The sequence below is a fragment of the Fringilla coelebs genome (assembly GCF_963513975.1).
Source record: "Fringilla coelebs genome assembly, chromosome: 25".
Taxonomy (NCBI): Eukaryota; Metazoa; Chordata; class Aves; order Passeriformes; family Fringillidae; genus Fringilla; species Fringilla coelebs.
The window spans coordinates 3,746,334-3,770,783 of NC_140051.1; the positions used below are offsets into that span (position 1 = coordinate 3,746,334).

At 47.6% G+C, this 24,450-nt stretch overlaps 1 protein-coding gene across 5 annotated transcripts in view; it reads left to right on the top strand.

Moving 5' to 3' along the window:
- Positions 1-24,450, top strand: part of GRAMD1B (GRAM domain containing 1B) — a 115,685-nt gene that overhangs the window by 85,878 nt on the left and 5,357 nt on the right. For all 5 annotated transcript variants that reach the window (XM_084221620.1, XM_084221624.1, XM_084221621.1 and 2 more), the window contains 15 exons: positions 1,630-1,714; positions 4,209-4,312; positions 6,024-6,119; positions 6,411-6,491; positions 9,573-9,688; positions 11,340-11,496; positions 12,245-12,434; positions 13,952-14,095; positions 15,465-15,583; positions 16,668-16,810; positions 17,821-17,924; positions 19,163-19,366; positions 19,517-19,607; positions 22,408-22,515; positions 24,146-24,263. In XM_084221620.1, the coding sequence (XP_084077746.1) occupies positions 1,630-1,714; positions 4,209-4,312; positions 6,024-6,119; positions 6,411-6,491; positions 9,573-9,688; positions 11,340-11,496; positions 12,245-12,434; positions 13,952-14,095; positions 15,465-15,583; positions 16,668-16,810; positions 17,821-17,924; positions 19,163-19,366; positions 19,517-19,607; positions 22,408-22,515; positions 24,146-24,263 (1,860 nt within the window). The remainder of the gene's footprint in view (positions 1-1,629; positions 1,715-4,208; positions 4,313-6,023; positions 6,120-6,410; positions 6,492-9,572; positions 9,689-11,339; positions 11,497-12,244; positions 12,435-13,951; positions 14,096-15,464; positions 15,584-16,667; positions 16,811-17,820; positions 17,925-19,162; positions 19,367-19,516; positions 19,608-22,407; positions 22,516-24,145; positions 24,264-24,450) is intronic.

Consider the following 24,450-nt stretch of genomic DNA (forward strand, 5'->3'; position numbering starts at 1 on the left):
CTCCCAAAGCTCAGCCCTGCAGGGATTAGAATCCCTTTCCCCCACTCCATCCCCATCCTGTCTGCTTGTTCCTGGAAATCTTGGCCTTGGGCTCTTGCTGGAGCCCATCTCAGCCCAAGATCTTTTCCAGATGTTCAGGCTGGGAGTTTGGTAAGTACAATGGATATTTCTGTCATCAGCTGGTTGGCAGGTTTTGCTCAGAGTGAGATCCCTTCCTCTGGGCCCACGGGGCTGGAGCAAGTGTTGGGATATTCTGTTTCTAGTTCTGAGCTGCTGTGAGGAGCAGGGAATGCTTTTGGGGGCGAGGGGTTGTCTGTGATTTGACAGCCAACATCAAATCTGCCGCCATCTGACAGCTTTTGGCAGCGCTGTGAGGCTAATTCTAAATAAACTCTGGATTCCTCCCACCCCTGTGGCTCCACCACCATTCTTAGGCACAAACTGCCTTCTCTAATCTCTGAATTTTGGGGCCCTCGCTGGAACGCTCCCACATTTCTACCCTAGGGGATCAGCACCTCTGGATTGTTGGATAAAGAGGGGAATTGTTGGATCCCAGGTGGCTCCTCTGCATTTGTGGGAGGAGGAACATTGCAGATTCTCTGGGGGATGTGGATTTGCTTCTGCCTCTGGTTGTGGCTGTGGGGAGCAGCTGGCACAGGGTGGAGGAGGTGTGAAACCAGAACCCTGAGAGGAGCTGCTGTCCCTGAGCCCCGTGCTCCCCGAGGCCAGGACACAAAACCAGGGCAGGGTTCAGTCCTGGGGAGAGCCCTTTGGGAGCCCCTGAAGTGCTCTCACTGTCCCAGCTGTGGGTTTTTGGTGGGGAGAGGGGTGGGCATGGGGATCCTGAGCTCTCAGTGCCAGTGGTTGCTCAAGCTCCTCTGGCAGGACTGAATAACCCATTTTCTGTGCTGAATCCCCCATTTTCTGTGCTGGATCCCCCATTTTCTGGGGTAAATTCCCCATTTTCTGGAGTGAATCACCCGTTTCCTGGGGTAAATCTATTTTCTGTGCTGAATCCTGTTTTCTGTGCTGAATCCCCCAATTTTATGGGGTGACTCCCCCATTTCCTGGGGCACCTGCCCCATTGCTGGCAATTGGCAGGTGAGGGCTGCAAGCAGAGCACACCTTCCTACCTTGGACAGCGTGCAGGCAGGGAGAACTCCTCTGCAGGCACGGAGAACTCCTCTGCAGGCACAGAGAACTCTTCTGCAGGCACAGAGAACTCTGCAGGCACTCAGAACTCCTCTGCAGGCAGGGAGAATTCCTCTGCAGGCTCAGGGAACTCCTCTGCAGGCAGGGAGAATTCCTCTGCAGGCTCAGGGAACTCCTCTGCAGGCACTCAGAACTCTGCAATCACAGGGAACTCCCCTGCAGGCACTCAGAGCTCCTCTGCAGGCAGGGCTGCAGCCTTTCCAGGATTTTTTCCTTTCCAGCCTGGATTGCTCTCCCAAGCCACGTTCTCCTCTTCCTCTCCCTCCCTGCATAAAGCCCAAACCCTCCCATCTCTGGGCTGTGATGGGAGCTCCTCAGTGCCTCTGCCCCCCTTCTCCTGCTGTCCCTGAGGTGTCCCTGCTGTCCCCAGCCCGTGTCCCAGCTGCCCCTGTCCTCACAGCCCCTTTTTCTCTGCAGGTGCTGAGCCCCACGTACAAGCAGCGCAACGAGGATTTCAGGAAACTCTTCAAGCAGCTCCCGGACACCGAGCGCCTCATCGTGGGTAAGGGCAGCCCCAGGGGGCTCTGGGCAGGAGAGCAGCACAAAGCCAGCCAGGTTTTCATTCTTAAATTCATCCACAAACATCAGGGGTTGATGTCCAAAAAGGAGACAAAGCAGCCTTGGAACTTTGTTCCAATCAAGGGGCTCTGGGGAGGAGAGCAGCACAAACCCAGCCAGGCTTTCATTCTTAAATTCACCCACAATCACCTGGGGTTGATGTCCAAAAGGAGACAGAGCAATCCTGGAACTTTGTTCCAATCAAGGAGAGGCCCTGGGGCATTCCCCTGGGGTCTCTCCAATTTTTTGAGTGCTCAGCCTCCTTTTTATCCCAATTCCCAGCCACATTTCCCTTCTCTCTTCTCCATTTGAGAAGTTCAAACTTCCCTACTACAGACCCCCTTCTAACGTCCCCCTTTTATTTTTCTATTCCTTGTGTCAATCAATGGAATTCCCATGGAATTTATGGTTCTCCCCATTGTTTCTCTCATCTCTCAGTATCCAGTTTTATTTATCAGCAGACCCACAGTTTGTTTGGAAAGACAAATCCCTCTCATTCCATTCATCACTCAGTGGGATCCTTCCCTTTGTTTCTTTTATCTCAGTGCTGCTTTTATCTACCAGTTAGTTTGGGAAGAGAAATCCCTCATTCCTTTCACCCCCAGACATTGCCACTGACAACAAACCTGGAGCACAGGCAGAGCCCCATTTCCAGTGGGTTTTGCACTTTGTGATGGATTTTCCTTGTTTGGTGTAGCCATGATATTGTCTGAAAAATCCTTTCCTTGGGATTTTTCCTCCTGAGAAGCTGAGAGGAACAAAATGCAAACAATGATTGTCTGCTGCTGTGGGATGCAGCAGGTGGATCTGGGATTGGTCTCATGTGGTTGTTTCTCATTAATGGCCAATCCCAGTCCGGCTGTCCAGACTGTCTCAGTCAGAGACAAACCTTTGCTATTCCTTCCTTTTCTATTCTCAGCCAGCCTTCTGATGAAATCCTTCCTTCTATTCTTTTAGTACAGTTTTTAATATAATATATATCATAAAATAATAAATCAGCCTTCTGAACATGGAGTCCAGATTCTCATCTCTTCCCTCATCCTGGGACCCCATGAACACCACTGCAGTCTGGTGGGGGACGCTGTGATTTTTTTTTTCCTCCCTTTTTCCCAATGAGAGGAATGAGGGATTTGTCTTTACAGTCAATCTGTGGGGCTGCTGGTGGATAAAACCAGCACTGGGAGAGAAAAGAAACAATGGGAAGGATTCCACTGAGTGATGAATGGAAAAAGATATTTGCTTTTATAAATAAACTGTAGGTTGGCTGGTAAATTAAATTGGACATTGAAAGATGAAAGAAACAATGGGGAAGAAAAACCCCTAAATTCTGTAAGAATTTAAAAATGAAAAGGGAGGGTTCTACATTTGAGGGGAATCTTTGGTATCAGGTGTTCTGGGGAGTCTGAACCTCTCAAGTACCTCAGAAATGGGGAAAGAGAGAAGGGAAATGTGGCTGGAAATTGGGATAAAAAGGAGGCTGCATCCTCCAAAAATGTGAGAGACCCCAGGGAATGCCCCAGGGCCTCTCCTTGATTGGAATAAAGTTCCAGGACTGCTCTGTCTCCTTTTTGGACATCAACCTCTGCTGTTTGTGGGTGAATTTTCCTAACACCAACATCCCTGCTCACACACGACTGCCCTTCCCAAACCTTGCCTAGAAACAGGGGCCAGACAAAGTTGAAAGCCTATGATAAAAATATTAAATATAATAAAATAAATATGATAAATATATGCCAAATATATCCACGTTTATACATATATATAAATATATCCATGTTTATATGGCTTAAATATATCCATGTTTATATATATAATATAAATAGGTCAATTTTAAATATGGCTTAAATCTATCCATGTTTATATATATAATAAAAATATATCCATGTCTATATGGATTAAATAAGTAAATATAATATATATTTTTGTATATATTATATATAAAATATATATTCATGTTTATATATACAAAATATATATTTCTATATGTTAATACCTGTTTATATCTATAAACATATTAAATCTATTCATGAAGAGGATATATTTAATAAAGGGCAGTCAAAGCCTCCCCAAGGGGCTGCACCCAAAATGGTCATGACTTTTTCCCACAATTAGAAGTTTGGTCTATTTGCATATCAGGGGTTAATTGTCCAGTTACAGCTTCTGGTAACGAGGTCATATTCCCCCAGTTTCCTCCCCTCCCCAATTCTCTTTTGTTTTTACTTTTTGGGCCCTGAGGGTGTCGGGTGTCCTTGAGTTTCATACCCAAGGGAATTATTTTTTCTGACCAAAATGTGCAGAGTTAACCACACTTCACATGGAGTTTAGAGCCAAGCACTGATGCAGCACAGGATCTGAAAAGCACAAAGGCAAATATTTGGGGCCATCAGTGGCATCTTGTGGTTCTCTGCTCCTGCTGACCACGTGCTGTCCTCCCACAGATTACTCATGTGCTCTCCAGAGGGACATTCTCCTGCAGGGCCGCCTCTACCTCTCCGAGAACTGGATCTGCTTCTACAGCAACATCTTCCGCTGGGAGACCCTGGTGAGGCTTCCCTGCTGCCTTTTTCATCAATTTCTCCCTATCCTGGTGTTTTACCCTGGTTTGGAGACACTGGTGAGGCTTCCCTGCTGCCTTTCTCACCAATTTCTCCTTTTCCTGGTGTTGTTCCCTGCCTGGTGAGGCTCTCCCACTGCTGCCAACCCCAGGGCTGTGCCCATATTGGCTTTGGAAAGGCTTTTCTGCTGCCTTTCTCACCAGTTTCTCCCTTTCCTGGTGTTTTTCCCTGGTTGGGAGACACTGGTGAGGCTTTTCTGCTGCCTTTCTCACCAATTTCTCCTTTTCCTGGTGTTTTTCCCTGGTTGGGAGACCCTGGTGAGGCTTTCCTGCTGCCTTTCTCACCAATTTCTCCTTTTCCTGGTGTTTTTCCCTGGTTGGGAGACACTGGTGAGGCTTCCCTGCTGCCTTTCTCACCAGTTTCTCCCTTTCCTGGTGCTGTTCCCTTCCTGGTGAGGCTCTCCCACTACTGCCAACCCCAGGGCTGTGCTCACACTGACTTTGGAAGAGCTGTTCCTGCTGCCTTTCTCACCAATTTCTCCCTTTCCTGGTGTTGTTCCCTGCCTGGGAGACCCTGGTGAGGCTTCCCTGCTGCCTTTCTCATCAGTTTTCCCCTTTCCTGGTGTTTTTCTCTGCCTGGGAGACCCTGGTGAGGTTTTCCTGCTGCCTTTCTCACCAATTTCTCCCTTTCCTGGTATTTTTCCCTGCCTGTTGAGGCTCTCCCAGTGCTTCCAACCCCAGGGCTGTCTTCAGATTGGCTTTGAAAAGGCTTCCCTGCTGCCTTTCTCACCAATTTATCCCTTTCCTGGTGTTTTTCCCTGCTTGGGAGACACTGGTGAGGCTTTCCTGCTGCCTTTCTCACCAATTTCTCCCTTTCCTGGTGTTTTTCCCTGCCTGGGAGACACTGGTGAGGCTTCCCTGCTGCCTTTGTCACAAATTTCTCCTTTTCCTGGTGCAGTTCCCTGCCTGGTGAGGCTCTCCCACTGCTGCCAACCCCAGGGCTGTGCCCATATTGACTTTGGAAGAGCTGTTCCTGCTGCCTTTTTCATCAATTTCCCCCTTCCCTGGTGTTTTTCCCTGCCTGTTTTTCTCTGTTTTTAACCCCCTGTGTTCTCAGAGGTGTACCCATGTCCTCAGTGGCCACACCAGGTGCCAATATTCAAATCTGAGCACCCATTGCTTTGACCACAGCCTCCCAAAAACTCACTTCCTTATCACACCAGGACACTGGGAGACACTGGTGAGGCTCTCCCACTGCTGCCAGCCCCAGGGCTGTGCCCACACTGATTTTGGAAGGGCTTTTTTGCTGCCTTTCTCACAAATTTCCCCCTTTCCTGGTGTTTTTCCATCTGGGAGACGCTGGTGAGGCTCTCCCACTGCTGTTAACCCTGGGGCTCACATTGCCTTTGGAAGGGCTTTTCTGCAGCCTTTTCACAAATTTCTCCTTTTCCTGGTGTTGTTCCCTGCCTGGTGAGGCTGTCCCACTGCTGCCAACCCCGGGGCTGTGCCCACACTGATTTTGGAAGGGTTTTTCTGCTGCCTTCCTCACAAATTTCTCCTTTTCCTGGTGTTGTTCCCTGCCTGGTGAGGCTCTCCCACTGCTGCCAACCCTTGGGCTCACACTGATTTTGGAAGGGCTTTTCTGCTGCCTTTCTCATCAATTTCTCCCTTTCCTGGTGTTTCTCCCTGCCTGCTGCAGCTGACAGTTCGCTTGAAGGACATCTGCTCCATGACCAAGGAGAAGACAGCACGGCTCATTCCCAATGCCATCCAAGTTTGCACTGACACTGAAAAGGTACATCCCACATGGCTGAGACCACCCCTGTGAGGTTGGAAGGGCAATTAAAGTGTGTGGGGGGTTTTTCCAAACTGGGAAAAGGGCTGGGAGCTGGAGCTCAGGTGTGGGGACAGGTGAAACATCCAGGTTTTAGAGGAGCACGTCTCTGAGAGAGCTGTTTCAGTGCTCCCTCCCTGGTGAGAGCCTCTCCATGAGCTGTATGGATGGCTCACTCCAGCTGGTTGTGTTCTTCTCCTGTTTTTTGGCTTTTTCTGAGCTGATTTTTTCTCTCCCTCTCTCCCCATCCAGCACTTTTTTACTTCCTTTGGGGCTCGGGACAGGACGTACATGATGATGTTCAGACTCTGGCAGAACGCTCTGCTCGACAAGGTACAGAGAGATGGAAGGGGTGGGGATGGATGTGGGCAGGAGCATCACTTCTGGCTGGAAAAACACCCAGGGACAGCAAACACGAGTGGTTTTGGGCAGTAGGGACATTAAACACGAGTGTTTAGGCAGAGCAGGCTCATGGCTGCAGATGCAAATCCTTCTTTTTGCAGGGAATTTTTTTTTTTGATGGTGCTGATCACCCAACTTCTGGGATAAACCACCTGTTTTCTGGGGTTAATCACACCCAGTAGGTTCCATTCTGCCTCTGCTGAGGAATCAGGCTCTCAGCAGGGATTTTTTTTAAATTTATTTATTTTTTGGAAGTCCGTAATTCCACAGTGGAGCAGCCCTCGAGAAAGCAGTTCAAAAAGCAGCAGGAATAACTCACTGTGCAGACAGAGCTCTCAGTAAATCTGTGCTACAGGAGTGTGGAGGTCCAGGGGGGGACAGAAAATGAGTGTTTAGGGCATCCCAAACCCCAGTGAGAGCAGTTTCTGTCCTGTCCACTCAGAATAGAAAATGAGTGTTGAGGGCATCCCAAACCCCAGTGAGAGCAGTTTCTGTCCTGTCCACACAGGATAAAAAATGAGTGTTGAGGGCACCCCAAACCCAAATGAGAGGAGTTTCTGTCCTGTCCACACAGAATAGAAAATGAATGTTTAGGGCATCCCAAACCCCAGTGAGAGCAGTTTCTGTCCAGTCCACACAGGATGGAAAATGAGTGTTCAGGGCATCCCAAACCCAAATAAGAGGAGTTTCTGTCCTGTTCTCACAGGATAGAAAATGAGTGTTCAGGGCATCCCAAACCCAGTGAGAGCAGTTTCTGTCTTGTCCACACAGGATGGAAAATGAATGTTTAGGGCATCCCAAACCCCAGTGAGAGCAGTTGTGGGTGCAGGGTGCACTGGGTGAGGGCTCAGTGGTTGGATTTTAAAATAAATCTGCTCCTCCTGCCGTGCCAGGGACCCTGTAAATCCTGGATTTGATTTGAGTGTCTGCTCCACAGCGTGGAGGGGATTTCTGGCCCTGATGTTGCTCCCAAGCATTTTGGGGGTGTCCTGGCTGGAATTCAGAGCCTGCTGGAGGAATGAGGCACCAGGAACACCCTGTCCCAAAATCTGGGGTGGGATTTAGGAGCAGAAAGGATCACCTTGCCTGTGGTTGTAACCTGAGCAGCCTTTTGGAGCTCCAAATGAAATTCAGTGCCCTTGGTCTCGAGGTCAAGGCTAAAGGGAACCGAGGCAGGGGCTGATAAACACAGGAAGCACTTCCAGAGCTCTTTTTTCCAGATGTGGGCTCTGTAGCTGGCAGGAAAAGGGGAGAAAAAGCTGAGTCCACTTTTCCTGATAAGACATGGGTGTGAGTTCATGTGTGTGGGAAGGGCAAAGTCCCTCATTAGAGACTTTTTTTTTTCCCCATGCTTTTGGTTGCTGCTGTGAGGAGTTAGATTAAAAAATTCCTGCCTTATCCCATGCAGTTACTGTGGGAAAAAATTCATAACTCAGAAAAAGCTCACGGGGTTTGTTTCCCCTCATTACCAAGGAATCTTTGGCGTTGGTCAGAAGTTTCTTAGGGGTAAAAATCCCCTTTCATCCCCGTGCCACAGCTTTAAATCACAAGTTTTCCTGCCCCATTTTTCAGAGCCTCATGTCACAGTCATGTGGTGATCACTGACCAGCATCCCTAAAATCTGGACTTTTTTCAAAGGTCTGGATAATTAATTTTCTCTTTTTTATTTTTATTTTTTTTTACTTTTCACAGGGGTGTCTGGTGACACAAACTCCTTTTGATTCCAAGCTTCAGCAGAAAATATTTTTCTTCATTGCTTTAGACAATTTTAATTTCTTAATTTTTTTAAATGTAAATTTTAATTTTTTTTTCTAGATTGTTTTAGATAATTTTCCCTGCAGCTGGGATTCTTCAGGCAGCTTTAATTTAAAAAAAGCTGAAAGGGGGGGGAAAAAAAAACTCATAAAGTGTTGGGGTTTGATGGAACTGCAGACATTGAATGGAGGCACAGCAGAAGAGGTGGGAAAAGTGGAGGGAGATGCAGATTTAGAGCTTCCTTTAGGATATTCCAGCCCTGTTCTGGGGAAATCTCACCCATATTTTAATAATAATATAATAAAACATCGAATATTGCATATATTACATAGATATTACACAGATATACATATACATAGAATTGCATATTTATTATTATATAGGATAAGATTATCTGTTATAAGATTATATATTATAGATATTGTATATAAAATATAATCTACATATAATATTTTATACATTACATATGCTATGTAAAATTATATATAACATTATCTATAACTTTCTTTTATAATATTTATTATGGGGTATTATATTTATAACAAAATCATAAATATATATATTTATATAACCTATTAATAATATATTCTTTAAAAAGTACAATTTAAATATAAATAAATAATATTTAAAATAATGACTGTAATATATGAAAATTATATATTTATTAATATATAAATGCCATTATTATATTTATATTTTGCATATTCATCTATACTTTGCATATTCATCTATTTATATATTTATAAATAGATGAATATATAAATATATAAATATATAAATATATAAATATATATGTAACTATATTATGTATCTACTTATATTATTTATGTATTTTATTATTTATAATATTTACGAATAGATGAATATATAAATATAAATGCATTTATATTATTAATATGTTCATAAAAATAAATTATTTTTATTTATATATTTTATTATTTATAACATTTATGAATAGAGGAATATATCAATATAAAAATATAAAATATAACTATAAATATACATAAAATGCAGTTATAAATAGAAATATAAATTTATATAAATCTAAATATATAAGTATGTATAAAAATGAAGTAATAAAAAATCCAATGATAGCAAACTCCATAAAATGGAATTTCACAGAAAGGCTCTCCCCTCAAGGATCAGAGTCTCTCCCTTCTTTCAGGGCAAGGAATATCCTCCTGGAGTGACAATTCCAGATAATTTCAGTGTGTTTGGCGCCTTGGCTGACCCTGGTGCCCTCTGTGCCCCTTGCAGCCCCTGTGCCCCAAGGAGCTCTGGCACTTTGTCCACCAGTGCTACGGCAACGAGCTGGGGCTGACCAGCGACGACGAGGACTACGTGCCTCCTGACGATGACTTCAACACCATGGGGTGAGAGCCAGGGCTCAGCTCTCTGGGGGGAGCAGGGGGACCCCAGGGGAGCAGGGGGGGCTGCCTGTCCTGGCACATCTGGGACCTGGCCCAGCGGGGGCTCTGGAATGTGGGATGCCTGCAAAGCTGGAGGTGGAGGGTTCCTCGTGGAAGCTGGTGATGGCTTGGGAGGGCTGGCCTAGAACTGAGTTAAAGAATAAAGTAGGGATTTATTAAAAGGATCTCCTCAATGGATTCACCTTGGGCAGCACCAGAGCCCAGCCAGGGCTGCACCCAAGATGAACCAAAATGGTCCCAAAATGAACCCAAGATGAACCAAAATGGTCCCAAGATGAACCCAAGATGAACCAAAATGGGCGCACAATGAACCCAAGGTGAACCAAAATGACCCCAAAATGAACCCAAGATGAACCAAAATGGGCACACAATGAACCCAAGATGAACCCAAATGGTCCCAAAATGAACCCAAGACGAACCAAAATGGTCCCAAAATGCACCCAAGATGAACCAAAATGGGCGCACAATGAACCCAAAATGGCCTCAAAATGAGCCCAAGATGAACCGAAATGGCCCCAAAATGAGCCCAAGGTGAACCAAAATGGTCCCAGGATGAACCCAAGATGGGCACAAAATGCGCCTAAGATGAAACTAAATGGGCACACAGTGAACCCAAGATGAACTAAAATGATCCCAAAATGAACCCAGGATGAATCAAAATGGTCCCAAAATGAACCCAAGATGAACCAAAATGGTCCCAAAATGAACCCAAGATGAACGAAAAGGGTCCCAAAATGAACCCAAGGTGAACCAAAATGGTCCCAAAATGAACGCAAGATGAACCAAAATGTCCCAAAATGAACCCAAGGTGAACCAAGATGGTCCCAAAATGAACCCAAGGTGAACCAAGATGGTCCCAAAATGAACCCAAATGGTCCCAAAATGAACCCAAGATGAACCAAAATGGCCCCAAAATGAGCCCAAGATGAACCCAAATGGCCCCAAAATGCCCGGCCGGGCACGGGGTCTCTCCCTGGGATCAGCTCTGCTCCATTTGCACCTTGCAGTTCATTGTCCCATCCCAGCTTTAGCCCCTGCAGTCCCACCCTGCTTGTTTTTCTCTCTGCAGCACATGGGGTTTGTGTTCTTGGGCCTGAAACTTGTATCAATTGTCCTCCATCCCCAAGGACAAGGGGACCAAGGACAATTGGTCAATTGTCAACAATTCCTTCTCCACTCCTGGAGCAGGAATTGTTTTGTCTCCCTGCTCTGTGCACAGAGCTCACCATCCCCTGATATGAAGCTCAGAACTACACCCTGAAGCAGCACAGACTCTGAAAACTAGAAAAGCTAAAACTTAAGGCACCACTGGGAGGGACTGCAATGCCTGCTGAGCCAGCTGAGCCATTCTAGAAATGCCAAAGCACCCTGCTCACAAGGCCAGGCAGCGCTGCACGGCCAGAAAATGCTGATGCTTGTCAATCCCCGCATAAACACCCAAAAAACTGGGGCTTGCTCTCCCCTGCACTGAGCCATCCCTGCTTCTGGACAGCCTGGAGACTTCATAGAAACATTCTCACTTGCTCTGTGTGTGCAGCTGTAGCTGTTGTGAGAGGGGTAACCATAAAAACCTGTGTTCTCTGTGGCGTCCCAGCTACTGCGAAGAAATCCCCGTGGAGGAGAACGAAGTCAACGACAGCTCCTCCAAGAGCAGCATGGAGGCCAAGCCAGAAGCCAGCCCTCAGCTGCCAAAGAAATCTGTCACTGCCAGCACCCTGACCTCCACAGGCAGCAGTGAAGCCCCAGCCTCGGTGAGTTTTTTCCCTCCCCTGGCAGCAGGAATTTGTTTTTCCCTGAAATTCAGCACCCTGAGGTTTGTTCGTCCTCCAGCTCCTCTTCCACTGCTGCTGGTTTCAGTCCTTGGTCAGGGGTTTTGTCACTGGGGCTCTCAGCAGCAAGGGTGTTTTCCCATTTCAGTCCTTGGTCAGGGATTTTGTCACTGGGGCTCTCAGCAGCAAGAGTGTTTTCCCATTTCAGTCCTTGGTCAGGGATTTTGTCACGGGGGCTCTCAGCAGCAAGAGTGTTTTCCCATTTCTGTCCTTGGTCAGGGATTTTGTCACTGGGGCTCTCAGCAGCAAGAGCGTTTTCCTTTCTGTACTTCTGGATGAACAGTTCTGGACATAAAAGGTTTATAATTTCTTCCCTGCCTTCAGTTATTCCCTGGAAAACAGTGTGTACCCTCCTGGAATTATGGCAGAGCAGAGCTTGTTTAGATATTACCTCAGGTTCTTTCAGCTTGTTCAAGATCAGCTTGTTCATTCTTGGACAATATTGTCTTGTCTGAACAAAAATCCTGGTGGTGCTCAGAGCTTGAACACCGATTTTTTGAGAGTAGCTTTTACAAACACTCTATAGCAGCTGTCCTCCTCTCTTTAGTTCATTTCCAGATATGTCCAGGCCAAATATTCAGAGCCTGGCTCACAGATGTGAGGTTTCTTTGAAATAAAGCCCATTTTTAGGTGCTGATCTCGCCCTTGTTGTGCCCTGTCCTTGCTGCAGTTCGATGGAGTGCTCCCAGAAGAGGAGGAGGCGGTGGCAGAGAGTCCTGTGGAGAAGGACCTTGGCATTGCCAACATCATGGGAGAGAAGATCGACATCATTGGCCCTGTGAACTCCCCCTCCCTGGACTTCAATGACAACGAGGACATTCCCACAGAGCTCAGTGACTCCTCAGACACCCACGATGAAGGTAGCTGGGGAAAGGCCACTTCACCAGGGCTCCTTCCAGCCTTATCTCATCCCTCCTGTGAGGGAGCAAAGCAGTGACTGCTGAAATCCTTTCCTGGACCCTGAAGATGCAAAGAATTCCCAGTGTGGGCTGCAGAAAGTGAATGTGTTTGCATTTTAGGATGAGCCTAAAAGTTTTAGGGTGTCCCTAAAATAAGCTGTGTAATTAATTATCCCTTCTGATGTCCCAACTTCTTGCCCTGGGATCAGTGCAGGAAAAGGGTTGGGTTGCCTTGTGAAGGCTCAGCTAGAGCAGAGGCTGGACAGAGTTACAGAATAAAGCAGGGATTTATTAAAAGGCCTCCATGGATGCACCTTGGGCAGAACCAGAGCCCAGACAGGGCTGCACCCAAGATGGACCAAAATGGTCCCAAAATGAGCCCAAGATGAACCAAAATGAACCAAAATGGTACCAAAATGGTCCCAAGATGAACCCAAGATGGAACTAAATAGCTCCAAAATGAACCCAAGATGAACCAAAATGGTCCCAAAATGAACCCAAGGTGAACCAAAATGGTCCCAAAATGAGCCCAAGGTGAACCAAAATGGTCCCAAAATGAACCAAAATGGTCCCAAAATGGTCCCAAGATAAACCCAAGATGGACCAAAATGGCCCCAAAATGAACCCAAGATGAACCCAAATGGTCCCAAGATGAACCCAAATGGTCCCAAAATGAACCCAAGGTGAACCAAAATGGTCGCAAAATGAACCCAAGATTAATCAAGATGGTCCCAAAATGAGCCCATGATGAACCCAAATGGTCCCAAAATGAACCCAAGATGAACCAAAATGGCCCGAAAATGAACCCAAGATGAACCAAAATGGTCCCCAAATGAGCCCAAGATGAACCAAAATGGCCCCAAAATGAACCCAAGATGAACCAAAATGGTCCCCAAATGAGCCCAAGGTGAACCAAACTGGCCCCAAAATGAACCCAAGGTGAACCAAACTGGCCCCAAAATGAACCCAAGGTGAACCAAAATGGCCCCAAAATGAACCCAAGGTGAACCAAACTGGCCCCAAAATGAGCCCAAGATGACCCAAACGGCCCCAAAATGCCCGGCCGGGCACGGGGTCTCTCCCTGGGATCAGCTCTGCTCCATTTGCACCTTGCAGTTCATTGTCCCATCCCAGCTTTAGCCCCTGCAGCCCCACCCTGCTTGTTTTTCTCTCTCCAGCCCACGGGGTTTGTGCTCCTGGGCTGAGATTTGGCTCATTTGTCCTTGGTGCCCAGCTGGAGCAGGAATTGTTTTGTCTCCCTGCTCTGTGCACAGAGCTCACCATCCCCTGATGTGAACCCAGACCCACACACTAAAGCAGCACAGAATGTGAAAAATAGAAAACCCCAAACCTGAGGCATCAGTTGAAGTCCCTCCTTTAGGTTCTTTCTGAAACCCTGAGCTCCTGGTGCTGTGGAAGCACACTCCCCATCACCCTGAAGGCTCCTGGCTGCCCCTTGAGGCTCTCTTTGCCCACAGGGGAAGTCCAAGCCTTTTACGAGGACCTGAACGGCCGCCAGTACGTGAACGAGGTGTTCAACTTCAGCGTGGACAAGCTCTACGACCTGCTCTTCACTGACTCCCAGTTCCAGAGGGACTTCATGGAGCAGCGCCGCTTCTCTGGTGAGCTGCTGCTGCCAGGGGGCTGCAGGGGGAAGGGCTCTGCCTTGGAGCTGCAATTTTGTCTGCTTGGGTGACATTCTGAGCACGTTTTGTCCAGTTGGCCACCCTGTCCCATGCTGGTGGTGACCAAGAGCAGGCAGGACCTGTGTGCACGTCTGGTTTTATTTTCTAACAGCTGGAGCAGCTTTTTTAATGGAAAAAACCTATTTTCTTATTTTTTATCATCACCTCTGCCTTGGAGCTACAATTTTGTCTGGTTGAGTGACATTGTGAGCATGTTTTGTCCATTTGTCCACGCTGTCCCATGCTGGTGGTGACCAAGAGCAGGCAGGACCTCTGTGCACGTCTGATTACATTTTTAACAGCTGGAACAGCTTTTTTTAAATGGAAAAAAACCCTGTTTTTCTTATTTTTTATCATCACCTCTGCCTTGGACCTAGTTTTTTCTGCTTGGGTGACATTCTGAGCACTTTTTGTCCATTTGTCCACGCTGTCCCATGCTGGTGGTGACCAAGAGCAGGCAGGACCTGTGTGCCCATCTGATTACTTTTTTAACAGCTGGAACAGCTTTTTTTATGGAAAAAAAACCTGCTTTTCTTATTTTTTATCATCACCTCTGCCTTGGAGCTACAATTTTTTCTGCTTGGGTGACATTCTGAGCACATTTTGTCCATTTGCCCACGCTGTCCCATGCTGGTGGTGACCAAGAGCAGGCAGGACCTGTGTGCATGTCTGGTTTTATTTTCTAACAGCTGGAACAGCTTTTTTTATGGAAAAAAAACGTGTTTTTCTTATTTTTTATCATCACCTCTGCCTTGGAGCTACAATTTTTTGTGCTTTGGTGACATTCTGAGCAAGTTTTTTCCAGTTGGCCACGCTGTCCCATGCTGGTGGTGACCAAGAGCAGGCAGGACCTCTGTGCCCGTCTGGTTATATTTTTAACAGCTGGAACAGCTTTTTTTATGGAAAAAAAAGCTTTTTTTTTGTTTTTATCATCACCTAAGGCCTGATCTTCTGTTCAAGGCTTAATAGTGTGAGGGAAAAGCTCTTCTAGCTGCACAGCTGACAGGGACAGAGCTGCAGAGAGAATCCCTTGGCATGTCACAGTCCTTTCCCTGTAACTGCAAGTTTGCTAAAGGAGATAAATCCCCAGCTTCTCTCCCTTTCCCTGCACTTGAAAGAGGGGAAAATACTCACATTTAGCACAGAGCTAAATGTTTCACACTCAGCTGAGCTCTAGAGCAGCCAGGCTCCCCAAGGGGAAGGAAATCCCATCCCCAGCTTGGTTTTATGGCTGTGCCTTTCCCCAGGGGACTGGCCACAGATCCCTCCCCAGTCACCTGACTGGAATGTTGTTTTGTCCTCTCAGATATTATCTTTCACCCCTGGAAGAAGGAGGAAAATGGCAATCAGACCAGAGTGATCCTGTACACCATCACCCTCACCAACCCCCTGGCCCCCAAAACTGCCACAGTCACCGAGACTCAGGTGAGTGACAGCGGAGCAGAGCTGCCCTGCACCTCACTGGCACATTTTCTGGAAAAATCCCCTTGCCCAGGATTGCTCCTCCTGGGAAGCTGGGGAGCCTCAGAGAAAAATGAAAACAATCATGATTTCATTTTGCTGCTTTGGAATGTGGTCTGGAGGTTGTTCAGCAGCTGGGGCATGTTTGATTGGTTTCATGTGAATTGTTTTGACTCCATGGCCAATCCCAGTCCAGCTGTGTCAGCGCTCTGGCAGCAGGCATGAGTTTTTCATTAGGATCTTGTTAAGTCTTCTGATGTATCCTTTCTCTATTCTTTGGTAGAGTTTTAGTATATTTAATTCTTTAATATAATATAGTATCTTAATATAATATAGTATGTAAATATAATATGGTATCTTAATATAACACAGTATCTTAATATAATATAGTATCTTAAAATAATTCTTTAATATAATATAGTATCTTAAAATAAAAATTGAGCCTTCTTTAATATAATATAGTATCTTACAATAATTCTTTATTATAATATAGTATCTTAAAATAATAAACTAGCATTCTTTAATATAATATAGTATCTTAAAATAATTCTTTATTATAATACAGTAACTTAAAATAAGTCTTTAATATAATATAGTATCTTAAAATAATTCTTTATTATAATATAGTATCCTAAAATAATAAATTAGCCTTCTTTAATTTAATATAGTATCTTACAATAATTCTTTATTATAATATAGTATATTAAAATAATAAATTAGCCTCCTTTAATATAATATAGTATCTTAAAATAATTCTTTATTATAATATAGTATATTAAAACAATAAATTAGCCTTCTTTAATATAATATAGTATCTTAAAATAAGTCTTTAATATAATATAGTATCTTAAAATAATTCTTTATTCTAATACAGTATATTAAAATAATAAATTAGCCTCCTTTAATAGAATATAGTATCTTAAAATAATTCTTTAATATAATATAGTATCTTAAAATAATAAATGAGCCTTCTGAGAAGATGGAATGAGATTCATCATTGCTCCTCTGTTCTGGGGACCCAGCAAATTCGATGCTGTTTTTCCTGCAGACAATGTACAAGGCCAGCCAGGAGAGTGAGTGCTATGTCATAGATGCAGAGGTGCTCACCCACGACGTGCCCTACCACGATTATTTCTACACCATTAACCGCTACACGCTGACCCGTGTTGCCAGAAACAAAAGCAGACTCAGGTACCTCTCCTGGGAGGGAATGATGAGCAAAAAGCACCTCTGGGAGGGGGTTTGGGGTGTGTTAGGAGGGGTTGAGGGGGTTATTTCTTTGTTTATTTTATTTTTTAGTGCTGTCCTTCCCAGCCAGCATTAAACACCTTGGGTTTATCTGTGCTCCTGGAGTTCTGTGCTCCCTTCTCTCCTTTCCCCTGGGTTTTGCCCTTGTTGTAGCCAAACTCTGATCTGGGAGTCCTAAAGGCAGGTCTGGGACCTGTCTGGGACAGTGACAATCAGGCCAGTGGCAGCTGTGCAAGGAGAGAGGAGTCAATACCTACAGGAGAAGAAATCCAACAAGTGTTTCATTTCTTTATTTTTTCACTTCAGGGATGCAGTTTACAGATTTTTAATGTCACATAGACACTCTGTGTGTGTGGGTAATTAAAACAAGTGTTTTAATTGCTGACACACCAGCTGCTGTGAGGGACAGTGACTGTGCAGAGCTCTGGGAGTCACTGGGCTCAGTGTCTGTGAGGATTCTGTCACTTCTTCCTTGTCCTGGTGACATTCCTGTCACCAAGAGCAGGGGCAGCATTTTCACCTGCTGGGTTGATATCAGTGCAGAGGAGTTACAGCTGCATCAGGGAGAGGATTTACAGATTTTTCTTGCCTCTCTCTTGGATGCAGGGGTTTGCAGAGCCTGTGAGCACTGCAGACTGTGATAAGCACAGGATGAACTTCCTGGGGCTAAACAGAGGAACTGGCTGCTGGGCAAAGCTATGTCCATGGGACTTCAGTAATGACAATCCAAATGTCTGCCAGATGGCCCTGGAGGGCTCTTGGGAGAGGCTCTTCCTGCCTTTGGAAGGATTTTTCCAGCAGTGTTTCTCCTCTGGAAAAGTGGAGGGCTGAGATCATTCCAGAAATAACAGTGTACATGATTATTTCCTGGATTTACACTGACAAGGATTGTGAATTGACATCACCCCCAGGCAGCAAGACCTGGGGAATGAGTGAGCTTTTCCTCCTCACAGGGTTTCCACAGAATTACGCTACAGGAAGCAGCCTTGGGGGCTGGTGAAATCCTTCATTGAGAAGAATTTTTGGAGCGGCCTGGAAGATTATTTCCGTCACTTGGGTAAGAGTGGCACTGCCAGTGGCACTCAGGTTTCCCTGGGAGAGGGCAGCCTGAGCCAGCCTTGGGGTGGCTTATGATAGGGGCTGGAATAAATTACCTGCAGCAAATCCTGCTCCCTGCTCCTGTCAGGCAGTTTGGGGTCAAATTTTGGTAAAAGGTGCGAGGAATGTGGAGCTCAGATCCCTCAGACCTTGCCAGCTTCTTTGGCCCAGCTGGTGTCTTTTTTGGGGCTACTTAAAACAGTGGCCAGGCAAAATGAAGAGAATAAAAAGCAGTTCTATTTATTGAAGGGCTTCAGGTACATTTAGGACAGACAAAACCCACCCAAAATGGACAGTGGGTCACAGGTTTCACACTTTTATAAGTTTGGTCCATTTGCATTTTGGGGGGGACTCTGCCAATTCCAGCTCCAGCTGATGAAGTCATTGACCCCAAGTTTGCTGCCCTAACTCCCTTTTGTTTCCATCTCTCAGCCTGAGGCAGTGAGGTGTCCTTGATTGCCAGGCCTGGGGAGGAATTGTTGTGTCTGCCCAGAATGGGGAAGCAGCAGCTCCCACTGTGTGTGGGGTTTGGAGTTCTGCACTAAAGAACTGCAGGGTTACAAATAGAGGGAAAATAGAAAAGCTGAAATCCTGGAGAGGAATTGTTGTGTCTGCCCAGAATGGGGAAGCAGCAGCTCCCACAGTGTGTGGAGTTTGGAGTTATAAACTAAAGAACTGCAGGGTTACAAATAGATGGAAAATATAATAATATACTATTATTAAATATAATTTATTATTTTTGATAATAGTAAGTATTGACATTAGTATTAGTATTAAATATAATATCACCTCTTTCAAATAGATGGAAAATAGAAAAGCTGAAATCCTGGAGAGGAGTTGTTGTGCCTGCCCAGAATGGGGAAGCAGCAGCTCCCACTGTGTGTGGAGTTTGGAGTTCTGCACTAAAGAACTGCAGGGTTACAAATAGAGGGAAAATCACAGCAGAGGGGTTGAATCTTTCTGTCTCTACCAAATGGTGCTGACCAAAACAGATCCAGTGTCCTTGATCACCAGGCCTGGAGAGGAATTGTTGTGTCTGCCCAAAATGGGAAAGCAGCAGCTCCCACTGGATATGGAGTTTAGTTCTACACTAAAGAACTGCAGGGCTACAAACAGATAGAAAATAGAAAAGCTAAAATCCTAAGGCATCACAGCAGAGGGGTTAAACCTTTCTGTCTCTACCAAATGGTGCTGCAGAGAGTGAGCTGACCAAAACAGAGAGCACGTACCTGGCTGAGGTGCACAGACAATCCCCCAAAGAGAAGGTGAGCAAGCAATCCACGGTGCGGCGGCGGAAACGCGCCCACACCCACCTGAGGGTGCCACACCTGGAGGAGGTGCTCAGCCCCGTCACCACCCCCACGGATGAGGAGGTTGCCCATCGAATCAAGCACGTGGCAGGTGAGCAGCTGCACAGCCTTGGGGATGGGGACAGGCAGGGGTTTGGTCACAGAGGGGAGGGTTGGGGTTGTTTGGGTGAGTGGAGGGTGGGTGGAGGATTAGGGGGTGCCCCTCCCTGTTTCCCATCCCAAATGCATCCCATCTCCTCAGGTTCCACCCAGACACGGCACATCCCGGAGGAGAGCCCCAGTGGCTTCCACCTGCAGAGTGTCTCCAAGCTGCTCCTTGTCATCAGCTTTGTGTAAGTGATGATTTTTTTTCTGCTTCCCTCCCCAGCCAGCATTAAACACCTTTGGTTTATCTGTGCTCCTGGAGTTCTGCGCTCCCTTCTCTCCTTTCCCCTGGGTTTTGCCCTTGTTTTAGCCAAACTCTGATCTGGAAGTCCTAAAGGCAGGTCTGGGACCTGTCTGGGACAGTGACAATCAGGACAGAGGCAGCTGTGCAAGGAGAGGAGTCAATACCTACAGGAGAAGAAACCCAACAAGTATAACCATTTTGGGTTTTTTTTCCACTTCAGGGATGCAGTTTACAGATTTTTAATGTCACATAGACACTCTGTGTGTGTGGGTAATTTAAAACAAGTGATTTAATTGCTGACACACCAGCTGCTGTGAGGGACAGTGACTGTGCAGAGCTCTCTGGGAGTCACTGGGCTACCCCAACAGGGCTCAGTGTCTGGGAGGATTCTGTCACATCTGGTCTGGCAAAGCCTTTTCCTGTCCGGTGCTGGGCAGTGATTTTGATGAGTGGTACAGCCAGAAGGCAGCTGGACCCTTGAGAGATGATTTCTGCACAGTAAGTAAAGAAACAGCTGAAGCATGAGGGGCTGGAGTGATTTCATCAGCTCAGCAGCAGGAACTGTTTGGTTTGGGTCTTTCCTGCCACACCTTTCAGGACTGGTGGTCTTGGGCTGGGATGTGCTCTCCAAGTGAGCTGGGAATGGGCTCCTCACCTCCCTGTGGCTCAGTTTAATTCCTAAGCTCAGTTTTAATTGTTTCTCTGCCCTTGGGCTCACAGCAGGCTTCATTTAGTGCTGCAGTGCTCCCTGGGCAGGGGCTGTGGAGCAGAGCAGCCTAAAGCAGTGATCCAGGCTGGTCTGACTTGGGCTCAGCTTTTCCTTAAGCTCCACCTGGCTTTCAGAGAGGTGGGGAGGAGCTGGGATTTCAGGGCTGAAATGACAGCTCAGGTTGAGCTCCTTTCTGCGTTCCCTGGTCCCAGAGGGGGCACGGATGCAGAGGTTTGAGCAGCACCCAGGCAGGGATAAATGAGGTGGTGTGAGGTGCTGTCATGGTGAGAACATTGCACAGAGGCACCCAAGCTTTGTGCCCAGCTCCTGACAGCTTCACTTGGGTCACAGAGCCCTCTGTGGTGTTTCCAGAATATTCCTCTGGCCAGTTGCCATCCACCTGACTGAACTGGTCATAGTGGGACATTCTTCCAGCAAAATAGCAGCACTATGCAGAGCCAGGCACCAGCCTGGCATCCGGGGATCTCTTCCTGGGCAGGAGCAGAAATGCCCCCCCTGCGTGAGGGGGGTGAGAGGAGCTGGGCAGGGCAGGGCTGGGGGCGTTCCCAGGGCTGGGGTGGGAGGATGTGAACAGTGTGTGTGAGTGTGAGTGCCTCACTGGGAATGGGGAAGGGAGGATGTGAACAGTGTGTGTGAGTGTGTGTGTGTGTGAGTGCCTCACTGGGAATGGGGAAGGGAGGATGTGAACAGTGTGTGTGAGTGTGAGTGCTTCACTGGGAGTGGGGAAGGCTGGATGTGAACATTTTTTGTGTGTCAATGCCCCACTGGAAATGGGGAAGGGAGGATGTGAGCACTGTGTATATGTGTGTGTATCAATGCCTGCACTGGGAATGGGGAATGGAGGATGTGAAGTGTGTGTGTGTCAGACAGGGCTTCAGTGGGAATGGGGAAGGGAGGATGTGAGCACTTTTTGTGTGTCAGTGCCTCACTGGGCAGGGGGAAGGTTGGATGTGAACTCTGTGTGTGTGTGTCAGTGCCTGCTCTGGGAATGGGGAGTGCTGGATGTGAGCACTGTGTGTGTGTCAGTGCCTGCTCTAGGAATGGGGAGTGCTGGATGTGAGCACTGTGTGTGTGTCAGTGCCTGTGCTCAGAATGGGGAGTGCTGGGTGTGAGCACTGTGTGTGTGTCAGTGCCTGCTCTGGGAATGGGGAGTGCTGGATGTGAGCACTGTGTGTGTGTCAGTGCCTGCTCTAGGAATGGGGAGTGCTGGATGTGAGCACTGTGTGTGTGTCAGTGCCTGCTCTGGGAATGGGGAGTGCTGGGTGTGAGCACTGTGTGTGTGTCAGTGCCTGCTCTGGGAATGGGAAGTGCTGGATGTAAGCACTGTGTGTGTGTCAGTGCCTGTGCTCAGAGTGGGGAGTGCTGGATGTGAGCACTGTGTGTGTGTCAGTGCCTGTGCTCAGAGTGGGGAGTGCTGGGTGTGAGCACTGTGTGTGTGTCAGTGCCTGTGCTCAGAATGGGGAGTGCTGGGTGTGAACTCTGTGTGTGTCAGTGCCTGCACAGCCACCTGCTGTCCCCAGGAGCTCAGCTGTGCTGAGGGAACTTCACCAGCAGTGCAGGCTCACGGATCCCTGTCTGTCCTTCCTGCCTCTCTCCCCTCTGCTCCTTGCCCCCTGTACCTCCTGCACTGTCTGAGCCTCCCCCTCCCAGCCCAGTTTGTGTCACTCTGTTTCTAACCTGCAGCTGCTCCGTCTTTTCTCTTCCCTGCTCCCATTAGGATCTGTTTCAGGTACTGTCTCTCTCTTTTTTTACCTCTTTACTCTCCCATTTCCCTCCCTTCCTCTGCATTCAGCACATCCACTCACCCAGCCTGTTCTGTCTGTCTGTCCTCCTGGCTCACACATTTCTTCCACGAGGTGAAGTTTTGGCTGCTCACTCAGATGAAATCCCCACTCACAGCATGGACTGAGCCTCAGACACCTTCCTGCAGGTCTGGGTGTTGTCCCAGGTGCTCCTGGCAGGCAGTGGGCTGGGAGCTGCTCCTGAAGTGGCTGTTCTCTTGCTTTCTCTGCAGTCTGGTGCTGCTGGTCATCCTCAACATGATGCTGTTCTACAAGCTCTGGATGTTGGAGTACACCACGCAGACGCTGACGGCGTGGCAGGGCCTGAGGCTGCAGGAGAGGTACAGCCACACCTGCTGGGGCTCCCCTTGGGTTTTGGGGGTGCCAGAGCTCTGGGCTCTCACTTTTGTGCAAAGCAGGTGAAACTGAAGTGTGCATTTCCCCCCTGTGCATTTCCCCTGTGTGCATCTCCCCTGCAGCTGAGAGCAGAATTAAGGGCGCAGAGGATGCTCTGTCAGTAAATGTTCAGCAATTTTGGGCTGAGGGGGTCACTTCCCCTCCTTTGATGGCCACACTTCTCTCTGGGTGGGAAGCAGCATCTCAGGAGGATCCCTTTGTACCAGGGGGGAATTTGGGTCACACGGTCTGTCAGGTTTGTGTTTTGAAAGGTGTGGATCCAGATGTTCTGCCTGAATGGTCCCTGGTCTATTTTTAGAGCCTGAGAACATCCTGAATCCACTTTTCTGAGGTGCTTTTGTCCCCTTGTGTCCCTTTTTTGTAGTCCCAGTTGCTCCCTTGCTACACTTCAAACATTCATAGCCATGTGCTACCACTGAGTTGGAATTTTTTGCCCTTTTCCTCCTTAGGAAAGGGAATTACTATCTTCCCATACCAGCCCTGGTACTTCCCCACAGATAGGTACTTTAAATTATTATAGGTACTTCTGATTTTATCTTTTTTGATTTTATCTTTCTCTGGTGCTCTTGTGATTTTTAGACTACTACAATAGTATTTAAGTATTTAATAGTATTACATCCTGATTGCACAGTGTGATGTGCAAGTGCTGGAATTACGTGGGTAGCTCCATGTGGGTGGTTTTTCTGTTGCAGCCACTATTGCTGTGGAAGCACCTGAATCCATCCAAACCCCTGGAATGCTTCCATCTGTCCTGATTCCCTCCCCACCCCAGTTCTGCTTTGGGGGTTCAAATGGGCCTGGAGGGAAAAGCTTGGAAAAAAGAGAAAAGATCCAGAGCAGCAATTCCTCACCATAAAGGCAGAAAGGGACCTGGGGGTGCTGGTGACAGCAGGATGGACAGGAGGCAGCAGAGTGCCCTGGGGGCCAAGGAGGCCAATGGCCCCTGGCCTGGGGCAGGACTGGAGCGGCAGCAGGAGCAGGGAGGGCACTGAGCCCTGCCCTGGGCACTGGCAGGGCACACCCTGAGTGCTGTGCCCAGCTCTGCCCCTCAGCCTGGGAAGGACCTTGGGACACTGAGCACACCCAGAGGGGACAGCGGGGCTGGAGAGGGGCTGGGAACACAAACCCTGAGAGGAGCCCTGAGGGAGCTGGGGGTGCCCAGCCTGGAGAAAAGGAGACTCAGGGGTGCCCTCATCACTGCACAGCTCCTGAAAGGTGCCTGTGCTCAGCTGGGCTGGGCTCTGTCTGCAGCAGCACTGACACAGCCAGAGCACACAGCCTGCGCTGCACCAAGGGAAATACAGGCTGGAGAGCAGGAAAAGGTTTTACAGAAAGGATGATAAAGTTCTGGAATGTTCTGTCCGGGGAGATGGTGCAGTCCCCATCCCTGGGTGTGTTTAACCCCATCACTGGGTGCCAGGGTTTGGCTGAGGTGTTGATGCTGGGCTGGACTCGATGATCTTTAGGGTCTCTTCCAACCCTGTGATTCTGTGAAAGAGAAATCTCAGTACAAACCGTGGGGTTTTCTGACCCTTGCCTGTGTTTTTGTGGCAGGTTACCCCAGTCTCAGACAGAGTGGGCCCAGCTGCTGGAGTCCCAGCAGAAGTACCACGACTCAGAGCTGCAGAAATGGCGCGAGATCATCAAATCCTCCGTGATGCTCCTGGACCAGGTGAGGCTGCACAGCTGCAGGCAGGGCTGTGACCACGGTGTCACTGTGTCCTGCTCCCCATCCTTCAGCATCTCCTGCTTCCAGCACAGCCCCTCAGGTGTGCCAGCTCCTTCAGACCCATCTCCTGCTGCTGGTGGTACCACAGGGGCTGTCACAGGGTGCCACGGCTGCTCTCTCCTATCAGAGG